This window comes from Phocoena phocoena, chromosome 20, assembly GCF_963924675.1.
Source record: "Phocoena phocoena chromosome 20, mPhoPho1.1, whole genome shotgun sequence".
Taxonomy (NCBI): Eukaryota; Metazoa; Chordata; class Mammalia; order Artiodactyla; family Phocoenidae; genus Phocoena; species Phocoena phocoena.
Genome location: NC_089238.1, coordinates 8,031,963 through 8,055,733, shown reverse-complemented (window position 1 = coordinate 8,055,733; position 23,771 = coordinate 8,031,963). Strand labels below are relative to the sequence as shown.

Here is a 23,771-nt window from a genome sequence, read left to right as displayed (position 1 = left end):
CCTTGGGCAAAAGAGACAGAGATGGGAAAGGAGTCGGTAAAAATATGTGCTAAGAGGAGGAAAAAAGTAGTTCTTTTATTTTTGATTCAATCAGAACAGAAACAATGGCTCTCTCCCTCTCTATCAATTACTTGATCTCCTCTGCAGCCGCTTCCCGGGCAAGCCCTGCATCTGGCCCTCCCCGTTTGGTTGATCTATCTCTGCCTCCTGCCTGGGAGATGCCCACAGATGGCAAGACCTCTCCCGCTCTCTGCAACAGAGAGGCATCACTAAAAGAGCAAGCTGAGCTTTGAAGACAATGCTGGGGAGATGGAGAGAAGATGGGGGAGGGGGATTTGATCTCTGCCTTCTAGAACTTCCTGGCCTGTCTTTCCATCATTGGGGCTCTTCTCTAGGTCTCTAGACATTGCTCTCTGCCTCTTCTTTCATTCTTGAAATATAGTCTATTTGCAGATTCCCTATTTGCCAATTTGCCTACTCGGTAAAATTTCTTCGTAACACCCAAAGGAAGACTCCTTTTCTCGTTATTTGCAGACGTGTGCAGAGCTGTGAAAAGTTCGAGGGGCCAACCTCGTGTGCTCGCAGCCGACCTGGAACACAGGGACACTCTGCCTTGTTGTTTCAGCCCTTATAGTATAAACAGGTACCCTTTTCGAGGTCTATTTGGGGCCGCATTTTGGAGGTATTTTTGTGCTTTGAAAATTGTGAGATTTTATAATATTAATATCGTTTTAACCATTCATAAGTATACAATTCAGTGGCAGTAACTACATTCACGGTATTGTGTAACCATCACCACTCTCTATACCTAAAACCTTTTCATCATCCCCAACAGAAACTCTGTACCCCTTAAACATAACCTCCCTTTCCACCCTCCCCCCAGCCCCTGGTAACCTTTGCACTATTTTGTGTCTCTGTGAACTTGACCACTCTGATTAACTCCTATAAGTGGAATCGGACAGTATTTTTTCCTTCTGTGTCTGGCTCATTTCACTAAGCAGAATGTCTTCAAGGTTCTGCCATGCTGTAGTGTGTGCCGGAACTTTATCCCTTTTTATGGCTGGAGAATATTCCATTATGTATGTATATACCACATTTTGTTTCTCCATTCATCTGTTGATGGACACTTGGGTTGTTTCCATCTCTTGGCTATTGTGAACAGTGCTTGAACAAATATTGGTTCAAGTCCCTGCTTTACAATTCTTTGGGATATATACCTAGGAGTGGAATTGCTGGGTGGTGTGCTATTTTTTTTTTTTTTTTTTTTTTTTTTTTTTTGGTACGTGGGCCTCTCACTGCTCTGGCCTCTCCCGTTGCGGAGCACAGGCTCCGGACACGCAGGCTCAGCGGCCATGGCTCACGGGCCCAGCCGCTCCGCGGCATGTGGGATCTTCCCGGACCGGGGCGCGAACCCGCGTCCCCTGCATCGGCAGGCGGACTCACAACCACTGCGCCACCCGGGAAGCCCGTCGTGTGCTATTTTTGTTGGCGATTTCGCTGTTTAAAATGCCGCTAAGCATAGTACTGAAGCGCTGTCTTCTGTTCCTTCCCAGAAGGCAGTGATGTGTCTTACAGAGAAAATATGTGTTCGAGATAAGCTTCCTTCAGGCACGAACGACAATGCTGCTTGGCCACATGTTCAACATGAAAGAATAAACAATATATGGTAAATATAGTGTCTTTAAACAGAAACGCACATAAAACAAGGTGACCTATTGATTGGCTGATGAAAAGGCAACTAGGGGCTCCCAGAAACATAGGAGCAGAAACGAATTCGAGAATTCCATGTTTGAAGTATCTTTATAGAACGTAGCTACTCAAAGAACCACAGCAAAAGATGTCACAAGTGAACTCAGAGCTTGGAAAGGAGGGACCCCTCGGGGGCGTAACAAGCTCTGGGGTCTAATCTGGTGGGGGAGGAGTTGTGAAAATTCCCAGCAAAGTGCCAAGTGCCCGGGAAGAGTTGAACCTAACAATGACTCCCTGACCAGACAGCTTTCTGCCTCCACAAGTTCCTCTTGATGTCTCATCCCTGCCCTATTCAGAAGGTTCTGGAAAGAACATGGTATGTGGCATCTGTGAATTCCTGAGGCTCTCTGCAGAAGAGGAGCCTGCAGACGGGGAGGTAGGGAGGTGAAAGTGGGGGCGGGGGAATGGGGGTAGGGCTTGGGGGCGCTCCTGAGGGCAGCCCAAAGGCTGCCAACATCTGTCCCATAAAAACACACATGCCAACAATGAATAATTCTAGAGGAGGAAATGGGGTCCCTAAAGACAGGAGAGATGGTCTGAAGCCGCAGGCAGAAGTGTCAGGCTCTTGGGTAACCACAGGGTGACAGCCAAAGGTGGGAAAACTCCCAGGATGAGGAGTAAGACATCTCGGCTCCCAGGTGCCCTCCCTGCCCCTCGGCGCCCCCCTTCCATCCCCCCCCCAGCCCCGCCTCTTCCTAGGGGTCTCAGTGTGTGAGAAGCCTCACACCCCCTCGTCGTGGGGTTTCACTAAGCAGGAGTTTTCATTCTGTCCCGACGGTCTGTCCCTTCCCCTCCCCCACAGTCCGTCACATGACTGTCCCCCTCCCAAATCTGATCTAATTCTCTCCCTGCTCTGCTGAGGCCGGCCTGGCCTAAGAGGATTGGATCATTTGCTAAATGGGACCAGGACAGGGTCAGAGGACCGGCTGTGTGGAGACCCAGGGGCCAGAGTGGCCGCAGGAGGGCGTCAGAGGAGACGAGGGGAGGGAGGACCAGAAAGCAGGGGAGGCCTGGGGTGGGGGGTGGGGGGCAGAGGGGCACATGCTCACTCCCTGGCTGTTAAGGAAACATTTAAAGGGAAAGGAGGGTTCCAACGTGGTTGATTTCAAAAAATGTATCCCGAGCCTGTATCCTGATTTCCTACCCACTCTCCCCTCTCTGTCCCTTTGGGAGTAACAGGGAGTTCTGGAGGCAGGGAAAGGGGTTACATGTGTGGGAGTCTGGGGGTGTCTGACCACGGCTCTGAGAGATGACCTGAGGTTCCTGGCCAGGGAATGTTCTGGAAGGGTCTGACCTGCCAGCAATCTTCTGCAGAGCCCCGAGGTCTAGCTCAGCTTTGGAGTGTTCAAGGAAAGCATTCGTTTTTTTAAAAAATACAGTATTTAAAATATATTTTGGAACTTCCCTGGCAATGCAGGGGACACAGGTTCGAGCCCTGGTCCAGGAAGATCCCACATGCCCTGGAGCAGCTAAACCCGTGCGCCACAACTACTGAGCCTGTGCTCTGGAGCCCGAGAGCCACAACTACTGAGCCCACATGCCACAATTACTGAAGCCCGGGCGCCTAGAGCCTGTGCCCCGCAACAAAAAGAAGCCACCGCAATGAGAAGCCGTGCACTGCAACAAAGAGTAGCCCTCACTCGCCACAACTAGAGAAAGCCCGCGCACAGCAACAAAGACCCAACGCAGCCAAAAAAAAATAATAATGAATTTTAAAAATTAAAAAATACATTTTTAATAAATTTAAAAATATTTTTCAAATGCCTCCGTTTTAACTTTGAATATAGTAAATAGCGATTGATATAACCAATCTCCACCAGGCTCCCTGGGTCCTCAGTAAATTTCAAAGGCTGGAGAGGCCCTGGGCTGTGTCTGTACGTCCCGGTGAAAGTCCCGTTAAGACTCTGAATTGCATGTAGCAGGGCTGTCGAGGACATTGGTTTCAATGGGCAAAGAAGCCATGGCCCAAATATCGTTTCTTTTCACCACTGTGTGTCTCTGTGCAAGGCGTGTGTTTCTGTGTGTCTTTGTTTGCGTCTCAGTTTTCCTCCTCTGAAGACCTGAGCTGATAATCCTCATCGCTGAAGCTGACAGTTCGTCCAGTATACACAACAGTATGGAGGTTCTAGCTGTTCTACCCAAATAAACTCCTGAGTTTGGTCAATATCCCCTCCCCAAAATAGGGGAGCAATCCTCCCTACTTGACTGGGTTCAGGGGTTCTCAGAATGTGGGACTTTCAGTGCTAAAATGGGACAGTCCCAAGAAAACTGGGTTGGTTGGAGACCTTATCCCTATGTCCCTCTGGAGCCCCTGTGTGTCCTTATGGTCCATTCACTACAGGGTTAATATCATTATGGCCTGGTCCAGCACCACAGGCTCTGCCATCGCTATTGGGCCCAAAGAATATTTTGTAAGTATAGACATACACATACACCTGCATACACCATATATCTGCATACACAGATATAAATGCAAATATATTAATGTAATATATATAATATGTCATATGATCTATAATGTAATTATGATATATATAACATTACACACATATATTTCTGTTTATCTACCTAATACATGGTATTGTCAGCCTTCCATTTTAGGCATTCTGGTGTGGTATAGAGACATCACAGTGAGGTCTTAATTTCCATTTCTCTGATGATTGATGAAACTGCATCCTGTATCGTGAGTTGATGGACAATTTACTATCCTCACTTTTAAAAAAAATTTATTTATTTTTGGCTGCATTGGGTCTTTGTTGCTGCATGCGGGCTTTCCCTGGTTGCAGTGAGCAGGGGCTACTCATTGCGGCGGCTTTTCTTGTTGTAGAGCACGGGCTCCAGGCGCTCGGGCTTCAGTAATTGTGGCACGTGGGCTCAGTAGTTGTGGCTCGTGGGCTCTAGAGCGCAGGCTCAGTAGTTGTGGCGCACGGGCTGAGTTGCTCCGCAGCATGTGGGAATCTTCCCGGACCAGGGATCGAACCCGTGTCCCCTGCATTGGCAGGCGGATTCTCAAACACTGCGCCACCAGGGAAGCCCTATACTCACTTTTGAAATGTCTGTTTAAGTCTTCTGCAACCTGGGTGAATTTCAAGGCAATGGTGTTTCCTAATCCCAAATGGTGGAGCCAGGGAAATCACCATCCGTGCCCTGGGGACCAACCAGTGCGGTTGGTGCCCTGGGGTCGAGGAGCTGTGGGGTCCAGGCTCCCACCTGAGCAGGTGCTCGGACAGGTGAGGCCTGAAGGCTCACATCCATTTTGTGGGTGGTCCTGGAGATAATCTACAGTTGGAGAAAGCAAGCCTTGGGGGAGGAAGGTGCCTGCCCCAGGTCAGGCAGGATGTTCTCCATCCATAAGGACCCACCAGTTGGAATCCCCATCTGCTCAGACACGGCATCCAGGCCCTAGGGAATAATATCTCGGGGAACAATAATCCAGTGAAAACTTCCCACAAGGTAGGTCTTATTGTCATCTCCACTCCACGGAGGAGGAAACTGAGGCTCGGAGAAGCAGAGTCCCAGGTCCCATCACACACACAAGTGACAGAGCCACGGCTGAGCCAGCACCAGCCCCCCAAGCCTGAACCCTCCTGACCACCAAACTACATGGCCTCTTAAGATGCTCACCACAGCCCCACGGATGTCAGATGTCCATTTCTCAGCCGAGAGAGGTTCTGTCAATTCCCAAGGACACACAGGGGTGAGTGGCACAGCCAAGAATAGAACCCAGATATCTTGGGTCCCAGAGCCCTGCCCTTGACTCCTCAAATCTACCTGGAATCCCCCCAAATAGGATGAGGCCGGTCCCCTCCCCGGCACTCACAGCAGCTCAGGCCTGTAACATGGGCTTCTCTTGGCTCATCTGACTGGATTATGGTGGTAACTTGTTATTGTCCCCACTTTACAGATGAGGAAACCGAGGTCCAGAGAGGTTATGTGAATGGCCCAAGGCCATACAGTGAGTAAAGGGTAGGCTTCACATCAGCCCTTGGCAAGACTCCCCCGACTTGGCTGGTTCACCCTCTCTCTGCAGGCCTGGGTGGCTCCCTTGTCCATTGGGGACAAGGAGCTGGGATGGATGCCCTCACTTCCTAACATGGGAGGTGGGGGAAACCTGGATTCATGGGCTAGTTAGAACCCAAAGTAATCAGCTCAGCGATAATGTGATCCCTGAAGCATCCGGCATCCCAATCTCACTCCCTTCTTCTGCAACCATGAGTCCCTGGTCCTTTTGGTAAAACCACACCACAACTTCCCTGTGTGCGTCTCTACCTGCCTCTGCCCCTCTGCCATTCATTCCACCACTAATCCATCCCATCCAAATTTCTTGAGCATTTACTATGCATCTGGGACTGTCCCAGGCGCTGGGAATACAGCTGAGAACAAGGTGAATATGATCCCAGCCCTCCTGGAGCCCACGTTCCCATGAGAGGGGCAGACAAGAGACAAGGCAGTGATAAGAATTTTACAGAAAATAAAATTGAGTGAATGTGTTAGGCAGCTATGGGGGTGCAGGTGTGAGGGGCCCTCAATCTTGCGGTAGAGCTGAGACTGAAACTCATCCGTGACCTGATGCAAGTGTCCTCCAGCATCTCACACTACCTGGGGCCACCCCCGCAGTCTAACCCCATTCCCTCCTGCTGCAATCATGGGCCCTTGACAAACACCAAGATTCTTTCTCTTTTGTACCTTTCCGTCTTGGTCATTCCGTCGTTGAACAAATGAATATTTATTCTGTCTTTGTACCTCTCCTCTATCTCACTATATCTCTCAGTCCTTTTATCTCCCTCAGTGTCCCTGATTTTCTCTTGCTGTCCACCCGCAGCTGCTCTGGGACCCTGTCTTGTGGGCCATGATGGGCTCCTTCCTTGTGCTTGGCTAGTTTTGGGGACAGAAAGAAGCCAGGGCGACAGAAGGGGAGTGAGTGGTTAGAAGCCAGGTCACAGAGAGCTGGGCACAGGGTGGATTGTCTTCTAATTGTGGGAGGAGTTAATGTTCCCATCCTGAGCAGAGAACTGACGAAGATTGAGGCTATGGCGGCGGGGAAGAGAAGCTTCTGCCATCCTCCTGGTCTAGGCTACACGCAGTCAAGGTGGTGAGGAAAAAGTTAGATTGGAGATGATATTTTCCTCCAACACCTTTAAAAAAAATAAAGGCATAATTTACATACATTAAAATGCATATATTTTAAGTGATGAGCTTGGTGGATTTTGACAAATGCTTACCCTTCTCAGACCTATCAAGATGCAGGACATTTGCACCACCCCAAAATTCCCTCATGCCCCTTTGCAGTCAATGCTCCTTCTGCACTCCAGGCAACTTGCTTCTTCTGATTTCTTTTTTTAATTGAGATCTAATTCATATACCATAAAATTCACCATTGAAAGTGTACAACTCAGTGGTGTTTATATAGTATATTTCCAAGATTGTGCAACCATCACCACTATCTAATTCCACAGCATTTTCATCACCCCAAAAAGAAATCCTGTCTGTATCCACTAAGCAGTCAAACTCCATTATCTATCCACAACCAACCAACCCCTGCCCCAGTCCCTGACAATGATTTTCTGATTAAAAACAATGTGCTTCGTCCTTGAACTTTGGAATTATACAGTTCAATGGGTGTTTTCCAACACTACCAACCAATTAACACGATTCTGACACTACCTACCTGGACACAGCATCAGATTCCACAGGCTAAGTCTTGAGCTCACAACACTGTCCCCCTCATCCCCTTTAGGCACCAATCTCAAGTCCAGAGTGTCCCCTGTGCTCCTGACCTACCAGCCATAAATCGGACGTTCCCATCATCCCCTCGTTGGGTTTCATTAATTTGCTAGGGAGGGCCCACAGAACTCAGGAAAACATTTACTCACTAGATTCTTTTATTATAAAAGGATGTTAACAGCCAGATGAAGAGATACAGATCACGAGATCCAAAAGGCTCCCAAACACAGGAGTTTCTGTACCGGTGGAGTTTGGGATGTGCCACCGTCTCAGCACATAGATGTGTCCTAGTTCACCAACCTCGAAGCTCTTAGAATCCCATCCTCTGGGGTTTTTATGGAGGTTTCATTGCATTGACATGATTGATGAAGTCCTTGGTCCTTGGCATTTAAACTCAATCTCTAGCTCCTTTCACATCCTAGGAGGGGGTAGGTGGGTGGGGAACGTTAGAGAGGAGGAGGGGACTGAAAGTTTAATCCTCTAATCCCATGATTGGTTCCCCTGGCAATCAGCCCATCCTTAAGTCACCTAGGGCTTTCTGAAGGTTGCCTCATTATCGTAACAAAAGACACCTTTATCTTTCTCATCACAGGAACTAAAGGTTTTAGGAGCTCTGTGCGAGGAATGGTACCAAGACCAAAGATATATTTCTTATTATAAGTCACAATATTACATGCCGTATGCACTCTTTGTGTCTGGCTTCTTTCACTCAGCAAAAGATTTTGTGAATCATCCACGATGTTGTACATTTAGTAGGATGTTCCTTTCTCATTGCTGAGTAGTATTGCATTTTATGACTATGTCACACTCTGTTCTTTTTTTGGGGGGGGTACGTGGGCCTCTCACTGCTGTGGCCTTTCCCGTTGCGGAGCACAGGCTCCGGACACGCAGGCTCAGCGGCCATGGCTCACGGGCCCAGCCGCGGATGGGATCTTCGCGGACCGGGGCACGAACCGGTGTCCCCTGCATCAGCAGGCGGACTCTCAACCACTGCGCCACCAGGGAAGCCCCACACTCTGTTCTTTTACAGCTCAGTAGACATTTGAGTTGTTTCCCATCTGGGAGTAGTATGAAAAAAAAAGCTGCTATGAACGTTTCTGTACAGGTCTTTTGGTGGACATAGGTTTTCTTTCTCTTGGATAAATATCTAGAAGTGGATCAACTTATAAGGTTAAAATAGTTCACCTTTATAGAAAATAGCGAAACAGTTCTCCAGTGTGACTGCACCATCCTACTCCCACCAGAAGGTGTGAGAGTTCCAGTTGCTCCACAACCTCACCAACATTTGTGATGATCCTTTTCACTGTAACCATTTTGCTGGTCATATGTAATATCTCATTGCGCTTTTTATTTTTCTTTCCCTAATGACAAATAATGTTGAATATCTTTTTATGCCCTTATTGGCCATTGGTATAACTTTTGTGAAGTGTCTCTTCCAGCTATTTTATTATTGAGTTGAAAGAGTCTTTCTTATGTATTCTGGATATAAGGTCTTTGCTAGCCATACATTTTTTAAAAAATAAATTTATTTATATTATTTATTTATTTTTGACTGTGTTGGGGCTTCGTTGCTGTGCGTGGGCTTTCTCTAGTTGCGGCGAGCAGGGGCTACAGGGGCTACTCTTTGTTGCGGTGCGCGGGCTTCACATTGCGGTGGCTTCTCTTGTTGCGGAGCACAGGCTCTAGGTGCGCGGGCTTCAACAGTTGTGGCATGCGGGCTCAGTAGTTGTGGCTCACAGGCTCTAGACGCAGGCTCAGTAGTTGTGGCGCATGGGCTTAGTTGCTCCGTGGCATGTGGGATCTTCCCGGCCCAGGGCTCGAACCCATGTCCCCTTCATTGGCAGGTAGATTCTTAACCACTGTGCCACCAGGGGAGCCCCCCAGGGGAGCCCCCCAGGGGAGCCCCCCAGCTATATGTTTTGCAAATAGTTTCTAACAGACCGTGGCTAGGATTTTCTTTAACTTGATGTGTTTTGAAGGGTAGAATTTTCCCATTTTGATTAAATCTAATTTATCAATTTTCTATTTCATGGTTATCGCTTTCTCTGTCCCATCTATCTTTGCCTGCTCCCCCAGGTCAAGAAAATATTTCTCTTTTTTTTTATAGGTGTTTTATACTTCTGCTTTTCATATTTAAGACTGTGATCTCAAATTAACTTTTGTGTATTGTATGAAGGAGAGATTGAGGTTCTTCTTTTTTTTTTTTTTAAATGTGGATATCCAATTGTTCAAGCACAATTTATTGAAAAGAATTCCCTGATGACTTGCTTTGGAACGTTTGTCAAAAATCAATTGACCAATACTCTCTGACTTCAGACTATACAGCTACAGTCACCATACTGTATGATACTGGGACAAAATCAGACACATAGATCAATGGAACAGAATAGAGATCCCAGAAATAAACCCATGCACTTACGGTCAATTAATCTATGACAAAGGAGGCAAGAATATACAATGCAGAAAAGACAGGCTCTTCAATAAGTGGTGTTGGGAAAACTGGACAGCCACATGTATAAGAATGAAATTAGAACATTTTCTCACACTGTATACAAAAATAAACTCAAAGTGGATTAGAGACCTAAATGTAGGACTGGAAACCACAAAACTCCTAGAAGAGAACATAGGCAGAACACTCTTTGACATAAACCGTAGCAATATATATGTATATATTTTTTGCATCTGTCTCCCAAGGCAAAGGAAATAAGAGCAAAAATAAACAAATGGGATCTAATTAAACTTAAAAGCTTTTGCATGGCAAAGACAACCATCAACAAAACAAAAAAGACAACCTACCAAATGAGAGAAAATATTTGCAAATGATATGACCAATAAGGGGCTAATATTCAAAATATATAAACAGCTCACACAACTCAATATATTTTAAAAAGCCCCTTGATTAAAAAATGGGTACAAGAGGGCTTCCCTGGTGGCACAGTGGTTGAGAGTCTGCCTGCCGATGCAGGGGACACGGGTTCGATCCCTGGTCTGGGAGGATCCCACATGCCGCGGAGCGGCTGGGCCCGTGAGCCATGCATGGCCATTGAGCCTGCGCGTCCGGAGCCTGTGCTCCGCAACAGTGAGAGGCCCATGTACCGCAAAAAAAAAAAAAAAAAAAAAAAAAAAGGGTACAAGAGCAGAATAGACATTTTTCCAAAGAAGATATAACAGCTGGACAACAGGCACATGAAAAGCTGCCCAACATTGCTGATCATCAGAGAAATGCAATTCAAAACAACGAGATATTACCTCACACTGTCAAAATGGCTATCATCAAAAAGACTACAAATAACAAATGTTCGTGAAGATGTGGAGAAAAGGGAATTCTTGTACACTATTTTGGGAATGTAAATTGGTGCAGCCACTGTGGAAAATAGTATGGTAGTTTTTCAAAAAATTAAAAATAGAACTACCATATGATCCAGCAATTCCACTCTGGGTATATATCCAAAGAAAAGAAGAACACTAATTTGAAAAGATACATGCACCCCAATGTTCGTTGCAGCATTATTTACAATTGGCAAGATATGAAAGCAATCCAAGTGTCCATCAACAAATGAATGGGTAAAGAAGATACGGTGTATATATATACAATAGAAAGAATGCAATTTTGCCTTTTGCAAAAACATGGATAGACCTGGAGGGTATTATGCTAAGTGAAATAAGTCAGGCAGAGAAAGACAAATACTGTGTGATAACACTTATAGGTGGAATCTAAAAATTCAACAAACTAGTGAATATAACAAAAAAGAAGCAGACTCATGGGTATAGAGAACAAATTAGTGGTTACCAGTGGGGAGAGGGAAGGGGGGAGGGGAAAAATAGGGGTAGGGGAGTAAGAGGTACAAACTATTAGGTATAGGATAGGCTCAAGGGTGTATTCTACAATACGAGGAATATAGACAATATTTCATAAGAACTATAAATGGAAAGTAACCTTTAAAAATTGTATAAAAAAATAAAGATGAGTTTGAGAAGAATTGACATCTTAATACTCAGTCTTCCAATCCATGAACATGATACAGTCATCCCTCCATATCCACGAGGGATTGGTTCAAAGTCCCCCACAGATACATCCAAGGATGCTCAAGTTTCTTATATAAAACGGTGCGGTATTTGCATGTCCCCTATGCACGTCCTCCTGTGCACTTTACATCATCTCTTGCTTACTTATAATACCTACACAAAGTAAACGCTTTGTAAATGGTTGTAAATACAGTGTAAAGACTATGTAAATAGTTGCTGGCACGTGGCAAATTCAAGTTTTGCTTTCTGGAACTTTCTGGAAAAAAATTTTTTTTCCCAAGTATTTCTGATCCTCGGTTGTGAGTCTGCAGATACGGAACTTGTGGATACAGAGGGCCGCCCGTATATGTCGCTATGGACGAGTCTACTTTCTCCCAGCAGTGTCTTGTAGTTTTCAGCTGAACAAGTAGCTGAAAGAAGAGATGACAGGATTTATGGGAAGATTGGTTGGGGGTGGGGGGGGGGAAGCTGGGAGTGGGGAGGGAGGTGAGGAAAAAAGGGAGAAGGCAAGGTTGATTGCCAAGGTTTCTTCCTGAGTTGCTCAATGGGTGTAGATGAGAAAAGAAAGAGCTATTTGCCTCAGGGGAGGAGCAGCCTGGATTTAGACTCAGTTTATTTGACCCCAGGGCCACATGCATGACCTGAAACCCAGCTCTCTACACCCTCCCAGCCTGGTGGGACTCTGGGTAGGAAAATTCGGGGGAGGTGATTAAGAGAAGCTGACACCTTTTCCCCGGGGGGCTTTTGAGGACCTGTTCTTTCTTCCTCTCCCTGACATCCAGCTTTCCTTCCCTTCTCTGGTGGGCCAGGAGGGTCTGTTACAGGACTGGATCCTCCCATCAGTAGCCTTTTGGCCCGCCAGTGAGGGTCAGGCAACCCCTCCCTCTCTCCCTGTCACCCCTGGCTCTTCAAGCTAATGAGACCGGCCCTGATTCCCCAGCCAGGCTACTGGCCTTAATCTCTCCTAGCAGGGGGTTAGGAGGGGGGTGAAGGAAGAAAGGGCCCCTTATGGTGAGACACAATGACCCAGCCACAAGGCGGGATTACGGAGACCTCATGCACGTAGGTAGATGTTGGGGTAGATGGAGATGGAGAACAGACCCATTTGGGTCCAGGAGCTCAGGCAGATATTAACATCCAGAGAGAGACACACACCCAGAGAAGGACAGAGAGAAGAAAATTCAGAGGGAGGCAGAAACAAGGATAGTCAGAAGTACAGAACAAGAGAGGTACCAAGATAGGGAGAAAGAAACGAGGGGGAAAGCTAGAGAGAAAGAAAGCAAGAATCAGAGGAAGAGGCAGGGAAAGAGAGAGAGAGAGAAACAAGAACAGAGATTCGAGCTTAAGAGGTTGGATAAAGGAGAGAGGTACTAGTGCGAGGCGTAGGGGAGACTGGTGTCACAGGGTGACAAGGACAGAGGCCAAGACCAAAACAAGGACAGGGCTGCATAGAGAGTGGATGAGAGACAGACAACAAGAGGAACCAAGACAGAAAGACAGGAGACAGGGACAGAGAGACCCAGGGCTGGAGAATGAGACAGGGGTACACAGGCAGACGGGCAGCAGTGGCACAACCCGAGGCTCAAAGCAAAGAGAAACTGAGGCACGGAAACCCCAAATGAAGACCAAAGGCGTGGAGGGAGGGAGGGACAGATAGGGATAGAGATGGAGATGATACAAGGAGAGAGAGAAAGAGGGAAGAGCCCAGGGGAGAAGAGGAGATGGGAGAAGTTGATATCAAAGAGTGATAGAAGCTGAGGAAAGAAAGAGGAAAAAGGGAAACTGAGGCAGAAAGGAAAACAATGGGACAGTGCAGAGATAACTTAGTGGGCAGATAGACTGTTGGGGAGAGAAAGGGTGACCCAGGAGAGAGAGAGAAGAAAGCCCCGCGACCCTCGTATCTTGAATGATCTCTCAGGAACACCCAACATCACTCTCCTTCCTCTTTGGTGGGAAAATAGCCGAAGCTGGAGGGACACCAATTAGACCTCAGGAAGAACTTCCCTGAGGAATGGGGACTCCTGATCACAGGCGGGACCAGGGGCCGCCCTTCCCCATCAGCCCTAATTGCCAAGATGTCATGGAGGTGGGGAGGCGAGGAGGGGATTAGGCAGACGGGTGCCCCTCCCCCTCCCCGCCAATGTCACCTCCTGGCGCCCAGTTGAGTCCCCACCCGGGCCAGGATTACCCTCTGAGATCCAGGCCACGGCAAATGACATCACTCCCAGCCAGGGCTTAAAATCTCCCCATGTGAGGGGACCCATTTCCTTCAGCCTCTGCTGTCTGACTACTCCATCCCAGGCCACCAGGAGAGCTACATCCCTACTTTCTGAAGGTGAGTGTCTGCAGGGGCAGCGGAGGGGGTGGAGGAAGGGGGAGCGAGGGAGGGGGCAGGAAGGGTCAGAAGGTGGGTACATTTTATTCGTGGCTGTGTTTTTACTGTCTGGCACAGGGGTGGAGAAGGAGTGTGTGATGTTTCTGGAGAATCCTACATGGATCAGAGGGTCCGTCCTGATGTTTGGGGGAACGGTGCAGGCTGTGACTGCAGTGGGGCAGGCGGGGTGTGTGCGTGTGTGTGTGTGTGTGTGTGTGCGCGTATGTTTGTGGACGGACAGGGGGAGCTGGCCCATGGCATGGGGGTTCCAGAAGCTTCAGGGGCGTCTTGTTGGGGAGGTGGGGGGCTTTTCAGAGCTTGAGGGCAACTCCCTGGCACGTCTCCCTGTTGTATTTTCTTTAAAACTTACCGCAGCCTGAAACTGTCTCTTCATGTGTGTTTATCTACTCATTGCCCATCTACCCCACTGAACCTTGATTTCCTCCCAGTGCCTGGTATGTGGGTTGCCTACATATTTGGTGAACAGATGGATGGATGAATGACAGAAATAGAATTGAAGAGACACAAGCACACAGAGAGTCAAGGTTTTGAGGCTGCAGCAGGAGGGAAGAAGGGGAGACTATGAGACTGCCCGAGGGGGCTGGGAATGCACTGATTTGGGGATAAAGTGGCGGTGAACTGCTTACCTGGGGACCTCATTTTCCCCAGAGGCTCTGGCTTTTCCCAGGTCCAATCTTGGGTGATGAGCACGACACCCTCCTTGTCTCCAGCTGGACAAAGCTGGGGGCGGAGTCTGGCTGGGCTGACGTGGAGCCCCGTGGGTCTGTGCCAGGTCACTCTGAGTCTCAGTTTCCTCATCTGCAAAGTGGGGACAATGACAAGTTGCCACGGTGATCTAGTCAGATGACTCACGGGAAGCCCATGTCACGGGCCTGGGCAGCAGTGACAGAGGAGGGGGCTGGCTTCATCCTGCTTTGGGGGACCCCAAGTAGATTTGGGGAGTCAAGGGCAGGGCTCTGGGGCCCAGATATCTGGTCTCTATTCCTGGCTGTGCCACTCGCCCCCGTGTGTCCTCGAGAATTGACAGAACCTCTCTCAGCTTCAGTTTCCTCATCTGAGAAATGGGCATCTGAGCTCCGCGGGGCTGTGGTGAGCATCCCATCCTAAGAGGTCATGTAGCTTGGTGGTCAAGAGGGCGCAGGCTGGGGGGGCAGGTGCTGGCTCAGCCGCTGACACGTGTGATGGGATCAGGGACTCTGCTTCTCTGAGCCTCAGTTTCCTCCTCTGTGGAGTGGAGATGACAATAGGACGTACCTCGTGGGAAGCTGTCACTGGATTATTGTTCCCCGAGATCTTATTTCCGAGGTGCCGTGTCTGAACAGTTAGGGATTCCAGCTGGAGGTCCTTATGGTTGGAGGATCTCCTGCCTGACCTGGGGCAGAGACCTTCCTCCCCTCAAGGTTTCGTTTCACCAACCGTAGATTATCTCCAGGACCACCCACAAGATGGGTGTGAGCCTTCAAGCCTCACTTGTCCGAGCACCTGCTCAGGTGAGATCCTGGACCCAGCGGCTGCTGAACCCCAGGAGCCCAGGCACCACCCTAGGGCCCCACTAGTTGGTTCCCAGGGCAGGGATGGTGATTTCCCTGGCTCCACCATTTGGGATTATGAAACATCGTTGCCTTGAAATTCACCCGGCAGGATGAAAAAGGGTTGCTGTCTGGCTCACCGTAAATTGTCAATGAAAGACAGACATTGTAGTCGCTGTCTGTGCCCCTGGGCATTGACACACAAAGCTGTTCAGAGGAGAGAAGCTCTGGAAGCCTCATCCTGTTGCCTAACCCAGAGAAAGGCTTTGGTGGGCATCCGATATCATTTTTGTTGTTATCATTCTTTGCCAACATCGTTTCCACCAAGCGCTTCCTTTTTTTTTAAATATATAAGTTTATTTATTTTTTATTTTTGACTGTGTTGGGTCTCCGTTGTTGCACGCGGGCTTTCTCTAGTCGCGGCGGGTGGGGGCTACTCTTCGTTGTGGTGCGCGGGCTTTTCATTGCGGTGGCTTCTCTTGTGGAGCATGGGCTCTAGGTGCGTGGGCTACAGTAGTTGTGGCGCACGGGCTCAGTAGTTGTGGCTCATGGGCTCTAGAGCGCAGGCTCAGTAGTTGTGGCGCATGGGCTTAGTTGCTCCGTGGCACGTGGGATCTTCCCAGACCAGGGTTCGAACCAGTGTCCCCTGCATTGGCAGGTGGATTCTTAACCACCAGGGAGGTCCCGCTCTTCCTTATTTGATGATCTGAGGAGTGGGCAAACCCTCAGTCTTGGAGGTCATTATCATTATCAGCTGCTTGATTTTGGTCGAGCACCCACCTCCCCCTGAGGCTCAGATCTTCTGCCCGTAGGGTGGGATCAGCCCAGTGAGAGAGATCTAGGCTTTCCTGGAAGACCAACCCCTTAGCCGGGTAACTCCATGTAGATTCTGTGGTAAAGACAGATTCAGTGGAAGTGGAGGCTCTTGTTCCAAGCCCTGCAAATTGTCCCTAGAGGGCAAATTCACCAGCCTCCCTGTTTCCACTCTCTCCGGAGGCTCCAGTGAGAGATCATCACTCCTTGAAGAGGAAGAGGACAGAGGGGACTCAGACTGGGGGCTGGGAGAGCAGGGCCTCCAGGAGGTCCCCAGGGTTGGACTCCTGGGTCCCCACTCACAGCCTGTGAGTGACCCTGGGCAGGTCATAGCACTTGAGACTGAAGATGTTCTTACCTGTAAAATGTGAACATATTAGTAATACAGTCTCTCCCTCCCAAGGTTGTGCTGAGTGCTCAATGCCATCCTGCACTGGGAATTATTGTATTAGTTATCTGTGGCTGTGTAACAAGTTAGCCCCAAACTTAGTAGCTTAAAACAATAAATATCTATGATGTTGTATAGTTTCTGAGGTCACAGGAATCCAGGCATGGTGTTGCTGGATGATTCTGGCTCATGGTGTCTCGTGCTGTTGTAGTCAGATGTTATTCGGGGCTGCAGTCATTTGAAGACTCCGCTGAGGCTGGAGAATCAGCTTCCCTGGAGGTTCATTCCCATGGCTGTTGGCAGGAGGCCTCAGTTCTTGCCACACAGACCTCTCCATAGATAGGACTGCTCAAGCATCCTCACCATGGCAGCTCGATTTCCTAGAGAGAGAGGGCCAGCCTCAGAAGTCACACTGTCATTTCCACAATATCCGGTTGGTTGCACACGTAGCCCTGCTCCGTGGAAGGAGACAACTTTAGGGTGTAAATACCAGTCACTACCTAGGACACCACTTGATTCTTAGGATTTATGTGGTGGTTTTTACTTTTATGGTTATCATCAGCACTGAGCATCCCCGTGACTTTCCTATCAGGTCCTACATAATCTTAGTCCACTTTCTGCCCTGGTCACTCTGCTCCAGTAACACTGGACACCTTGATTCTCCTCCATAAGACAAAACGATTCCAGCCTCCAGAGCTTTGCACCTGCTGTTCCCTCTGCCTGGAGACCTCGACCCCGAGGTCCTCCCACGGCTGATGTGGAGTCCTGCAGCTCCAAAGTCACCTTCTTAGAGAGACGTCTTCCCCTGATCATTCACCTAAATTAGATGCCTCACCCTCACCCCAAACCCTGTCACTCTCCTATTACCGCATTTAATTTTTCTCGGAGTTCTTGAAATTTTCCGAAAGCATTTTTTTTTCTCTTTTCTTTTTTTTTAATCCGAAAGCATTTTGATTCTCTAAAAAAAAAAAATCTCTTTCCTTGTCCACTATTTGTTTCCCTGACCAGGAACTCGAAGTTCAATCTCATGAGAACAGAGATGCTCGGTGTCTTATTTCTTGCTGTATCCCTAGTGACTAGAACTCTCAAAAATATTTACTGAATGGACAGCAGAACTTCAATTTATGATAAATAGAACTCTGCCTACCAAGGGAGGGTTGAGAAGGACAGGGCAGTGAGAGAAGGAAGGGGTGGGAGCTCAAATAAATGTCATCCATTTTTTAAGCATTTATTTATTTTTCAGATATTTATTGGGGGGCACTGGGGACACCGCAGGGAGTGAAACATTCCTAGTCTCTGTTCTCAGGTAGCTGACAGCATTGGGGGAGACGGGTAAACTCATAAATATGGCATATTTAACAGGTGTGATTCCTGAAGAACAGGAGAAAGAAAATGTGTGTGTGTGTGTGTGTGTGTGTGTGTGTGTCTGTAATCCCGTTTAGGGTATGGGCTGGCTTTTCTGGGAAGTTATGTTTGAGTTGTGACCTGGAGGAGGAGAAGAGGTTAGTTAGCTGGTGAGGGGGGTCTTTGGACTGGGGGTAGAGGAGGCATTCCGGGCCTGGAACAGCTTATTGGAAGTTTCCGGAGAGGCCGAGAGGTCTCCTGAGGCCATCTTAACTAGGGCGATAGGGAGCCCTGGAAAGGTTCTTTCTCTCCCTTTTATTTAATTATTTATTTTTTAAAGAAGAACTTTAAATATTTATTTACTTATTATTTATTTCTTTTGGCTGTGCCGGGTCTTAGCTGTGGCATGCGGGATCTTCTAGTTGTGGCATGCGGACTTCTTAGTTGTGGCATGCATATGCCATCTAGTTCCCCGACCAGGGATGGAACCCGGGCCCCCTGCATTGGGAGCACGGAGTCTACCCACTGGACCACCAGGGAAGTCTCTCTCTCTCTTTTAAATAGATGGTATTCTTGGTTTTGTTGTTGAAAAGGTAACATACTCACTCATGGTTAAAAAGTAATCCAAACTGTAAAAACAAGGTATGGATATAACACAACTCCCCAGAGGCAGCCACTTTTACTACATATTGTGTCCTTCCTGGGAATTTTCTATGCAGATACAGATATACATTTATATAAATATATTTTATATGTATATATTGCTGCCTTGTTTTTAAAAATCACAAATGGTAGCATGCTATACACACTGTTTTTTTCCTTTGAAATATATATATATATTCAAAGGATATATTCCTTTGAATATAATATATATTGTATATATAATTTGGTAATATATGATATCTAATACAGACACACACGTACCTATTGCCTAAGTGTAATAAAAAATTAAACGCCTGACTCTTAGGCACATGTAATAAGTGCAGGTCAAAGATTTATTTAAATCATGAATGAAGGAACTGGCTGTTTCAAAGGAGAATTCAAAGAACAGAGGTTAATACCATTATTCAGGAAAGGCATGCCAAAAAAATTTGGTCACTTTAGATATGAAGCTAGTTCAAGTCCTACAGGGCAGCAAAACTAACCTCTGAGGTTATCTTTTCTACCAGAGGCAAATGATTAATAACCAAACTTCTGGAAGTTACCATTTACCTTGTCAGTGTCTGGATCCTAATCGGTAGTGGACAATCAATTGAAAAAAAGTACAGTCCCCTAGAAAAGGAAATAATGCTTGGGTTGGTCTGCTAGATGAGGCTCCAGGACAACCAGGAAGTGACATGCTGTCATCCTTTTGTCTCATTGCCAAGTTTAAGATAATCTTTCTTAATTATATACTAGAGGTCTTTTCAAATCCATTCATAGAGGACAACCTTATACCTTTTAAATGACTTCATAGTATTCTCTTGCATGGATGTGCCATAACCTTAACATAACTTACCTGATTTACATAATTTACTGACTATGTCCCCTTTGGTGGTCATATAGGCTGCTTCCACATTTTGGCAATTATAAATATGCTACATTAAAAGTCCTAGCTTGGGTGGGGAGGAATAAATTAGGAGTTTGGGATTAACAGATATACACTACTCTATATAAAAGAGATAAACAACAAGGACCTACTGTATAGCACAGGAAACTATATTCAATATCTTGTAATAAACTATAATGGAAAAGAATATGAAAAAAATATATATGTAGAACTGAATCACTTTGCTGTACACCAAAAACTAACACAACATCGTAAATGAACTATACTCCAATAAAAGAAAAATCCTAGCATAAAGTCTATGCAAACATCTGCTTGCAAATAATAATAACTGACCACAGTTTTGTAGCATTTACTACGTGTCAGGTGTTATTTTAAGTATCTGATGCAGATTAATTCATTTGACCCTCACATCAACCTAAAGATGTAAGTTCCATTTTCATTCCCATTTTCTTTTTTTATAAATTTATTTATTTATTTTGTGGCTGTGTTGGGTCTTCATCGTGGCATGTGGGCTTTTCATTGCGGTGACTTCTCTTCTTGCAGAGCATGGGCTCTAGGTGCGCAGGCTTCAGTAGTTGTGGCACGTGGGCTCAGTAGTTGTGGCTCACGGGCTCTAGAGTGCAGGCTCAGTAGTTGTGGTGCACGGGCTTAGTTGCTTAGTGGCATGTGGGATCTTCTTGGACCAGGGCTTGAACCTGTGTCCCCTGCAGTGGCAGGTGGATTCTTAGCCACTGTGCCACCAGGGAAGTCCCTCATTCCCATTTTCTGATGAGGTGACCGAGGCACATTGAAGGCAAGTTCCTGGCACCAAGGAAAGATGGCATTTTTCTTTGATAAACGTTTCCAATTCGTTCCATCCACATTGCCACCGCCCTGACATGGGAAACCTGTTTCTCCACTCTGAGGCCGGCCCTGGAGTTACCAATCCTCTTTGTTTGTTTTTTTTTTTTTTAAATGATATTTTATTTATTTATTTTTGGCTGCTTTAGGTCTTCGTTACTGCGCACAGGCTTTCTCTAGTTACGGCGAGCGGGGGCTACTCTTCTTTGCGGTGCGTGGGCTTCTCATTGCGGTGCTTCTCGGCTTCTCTTGTTGCAGAGCACAGGCTGTAGGCGCGCGGGTACCAAGCCTCTTTGATCTTTGCCAAGCTGATGGGTCAAAAACGGTTGCAGAGGATCATCGCTTACTGTCGTTTGACTGTGACTCTCCCTTTGGGTGACCATCTATCCCGATTTATCTGGGACTCTTCCAGATTTGGCACTGAAATTCCACATCCCTAGAAACCCTTCCATCCCTGGCAGACAGGGACAACTGGTCACCCTACTTACCATGATTCTGCGTGAGGCTGAACGTCTTTTTTGTGGTTCTAGAAGAAAAAAGATCTCAGACAAGGGAGTGGCAGGAAGATTTTTTAAAGGATAGAGTAGGAATAAGAGCTTCCATTTACATGCCCGTTACAGCTTTCGCTCTCTGCCTTACAGAGTCTCACTGAAGCTTTGATGACCTTAAGCAGAGGGCTCTTTTATAGGTGGGGAAACTGAGGCAGAGAGAGGGGGATAAGTTGCCCAAGGTCACACACCTAAGAAGAGACTGAGGCAGGATTTGAACCACGTGGTGATGAACTGGGGAGTGTTTGAGTACCCACCCTTCTCTTGCAGGCCCACTGACCTGGGCCCCAGCATCCCTGAGGACCATGATGGCGTATATGAACCCGGGGCCCCACTATTCCGTCAACGCCTTGGCCCTGAGTGGCCCTAGTGTGGATCTGATGCACCAAGCTGTGCCCTACCCAAGTGAGTACCGTCCGTCTCCCTGCCACCCCCAGCTGGCCCCCATCTTCTCGGGGCCTCTGGGGTCCCTTGCCTTCAGGAGTAGGATGGGCACTTACAGGGGTGACATGAGGGCCATACACCAGCCAGATGTGTTCACCTGTAAATGCCAAACACCCCTCCACATCTCTTAGGGATGCAGGCAAGCATAGGGCCAGTCATAGAAATGGAGGATGGTCGTTCCCTCTGGGGTGAAGGAGGGAAGCGATCTGGAAGGGGGACCCAGAGGAATCCCCACCTGTTAGCAATGCTTTATTTCTCAAGGAAGGAAGCACTCTGGTTTTGGTGGCATTATTCTTTAGGTGTTTTTTAAAAACTTGATTAAGTTGACTGTTATGGACCTGCCACTCTTATAGGCTGTATATCCAAGATGTCATGTTTCAACTGCATGTGTTAGTGCAGAAGAAATTTTAGAAAGGGGATGAAGATCAAACTCATATACCTCCTTACATGGCTAAAGCCAGTTCTCCTCAGGGAGAAGCATGAGCCCCCCAATGACAGACAAAGGGGGACCCCATTTCCCAGGGGGACAGAGTGAGGTCTAGAAGTTCAGGGAATCGGCACCCCCTTAGTTTGGGCAGTTGAACACCCAGAAGGAGCTTCTCGGCATCCCATGTACGCTCAGGACCTCACATCAGCAGATGAAGAGAACGGGGTCTCAGGTCACCTGAAGGTCCCATTTTCCCGTCCCTACACCAGGCGCCCCGAGAAAGCAGCGGCGGGAACGGACCACCTTCACACGAAGCCAGTTGGAGGAGCTGGAGGCCCTGTTTGCTAAGACTCAGTACCCGGACGTGTATGCCCGTGAGGAGGTGGCTCTGAAGATCAATCTGCCTGAGTCCAGGGTTCAGGTGGGATGTTCTGGTCTCTGGACTCCTCTGGTCCTTCCTGGGACCCAGAGTGAAGGGAAGGGGGAGAGGTTGCAAAGTCACGGCCAAAATCATAAAGTGTCCTAGTAATCCCTCGCCTCTATTTTTTCGCTGGCGTCTTCTCTTACACTCCTACCCCTTCTCACTCTACTCCAGCAACACTGGCCCCTGGTCCTTCCTCTAGCATGCCCACCAAGCACACTCCTGCCTCAGGACCTTTGCACTCTCTGTTCCCTCTACCTGGAAGGTATATTCCCCATCACCGTCTTCAAGTCTTTATCAACCAATCAAGTCACCTTGCTAGTCAATGAGACCTACACCCCCTTTGGCATTTGAAGCCGCAACCTTCCCCTGCCACCCCACCCTGCTGCCCGCCCTTATCCTGATCAACTGGTTCTTTCATAGTATTTATCACTTTCTAAATACTATGTGATTTGTTTACTTCCTGTTTGTTTTTAGCCTGTCTCTCTCAACTAGAATGTCAGCTTCACTTGTGTGTCCCCAGAGTAGTAGAAGATGGTTAATCCATGCTTATTAACCAATTGGATGGATGGATGGATGGATGGGTAAATGTGTATATGTGCGTTTGTATGATAGTATGTGTGTACATATGGTTGGATGGATGACTGTGTTTATGTATGTATTATTGTATGTATATACGCACATACGTATGTATGTATGATTGTATGTATGTGCATATGGTTGCCTGTATGTGTGTGTGTGTACAGCTCTATGTATGAATGATTGGATGGATGAATGGGTGAGCGCCACATAACTGATTGCAAAGTGGAGAGCTGTGACTCTGGCATGTCTCACCAGTAAGCATCACCATTCCTGGGCACCATGAAGGCTCCCCTGGGCCTCCTTCCCACTCACCCACGCCGACCTCCCCTCTCACCCCCAGGTTTGGTTCAAGAACCGCAGGGCTAAGTGTCGACAGCAGCGGCAGCAGCAGAAACAGCAACAGCAGCCCCCAGGGGCACAAGCCAAGGCTCGTCCTGCCAAGAGGAAGGCAGGCACCTCTCCAAGATCGTCCACGGATGTCTGTCCAGACCCGCTGGGCATCTCAGATTCCTACAGCCCCCCTCTACCCGGGCCCTCAGGCTCCCCCACCACGGCAGTGGCCACGGTGTCCATTTGGAGTCCGGCCTCAGAGTCCCCTTTGCCCGAGGCACAGCGGGCTGGGCTAGTGGCCTCGGGCCCTTCTCTGACATCGGCGCCCTACGCCATGACCTACGCCCCCGCCTCTGCTTTCTGTTCCTCCCCCTCGGCGTATGGGTCGCCGAGCTCCTATTTCAGTGGCCTGGATCCCTACCTTTCTCCCATGGTGCCCCAGTTGGGGGGCCCGGCTCTCAGCCCCCTTTCTGGTCCCTCCATGGGGCCCTCACTGACCCAGTCCCCCACCTCCCTGTCAGGCCAGAGCTATGGCACCTACAGCCCTGTGGACAGCTTAGAATTCAAGGACCCCACAGGCACCTGGAAATTCACCTACAACCCCATGGATCCCCTGGACTACAAGGATCAGAGTGCCTGGAAGTTTCAGATCTTGTAGAAGA

At 47.9% G+C, this 23,771-nt stretch overlaps 2 protein-coding genes across 2 annotated transcripts in view; one reads left to right on the top strand and one right to left on the bottom strand.

The window, feature by feature from the left end:
- LOC136140196 (tetrapeptide repeat homeobox protein 2-like) overlaps window positions 1-21,212 on the bottom strand; it is a 26,380-nt gene extending 5,168 nt beyond the window's left edge. Inside the window, exon 1 of the mRNA XM_065898278.1 lies at window positions 21,186-21,212. Within this exon, the coding sequence (XP_065754350.1) occupies window positions 21,186-21,212 (27 nt within the window). The remainder of the gene's footprint in view (window positions 1-21,185) is intronic.
- CRX (cone-rod homeobox) lies at window positions 13,796-23,771 on the top strand. Its single transcript, XM_065898863.1, has 4 exons — window positions 13,796-13,834; window positions 21,176-21,310; window positions 22,046-22,197; window positions 23,120-23,771. Exons 2-4 carry the CDS (start codon window positions 21,211-21,213, stop codon window positions 23,765-23,767), a joined length of 900 nt encoding a protein of 299 aa, XP_065754935.1. The 5' UTR covers window positions 13,796-13,834; window positions 21,176-21,210; the 3' UTR covers window positions 23,768-23,771.

What these genes read in the sequence shown, in the direction of transcription:
- CRX (XM_065898863.1), top strand. Translation starts at nt 21,211, where the DNA reads ATGATGGCGTATATGAACCCGGGGCCCCACTATTCCGTCAACGCCTTG. An exon ending in CCAAGCTGTGCCCTACCCAA is followed by an intron (nt 21,311 to 22,045) that starts GTGAGTACCGTC and finishes TCCCTACACCAG; the next exon opens with GCGCCCCGAGAAAGCAGCGG. An exon ending in TGCCTGAGTCCAGGGTTCAG is followed by an intron (nt 22,198 to 23,119) that starts GTGGGATGTTCT and finishes TCTCACCCCCAG; the next exon opens with GTTTGGTTCAAGAACCGCAG.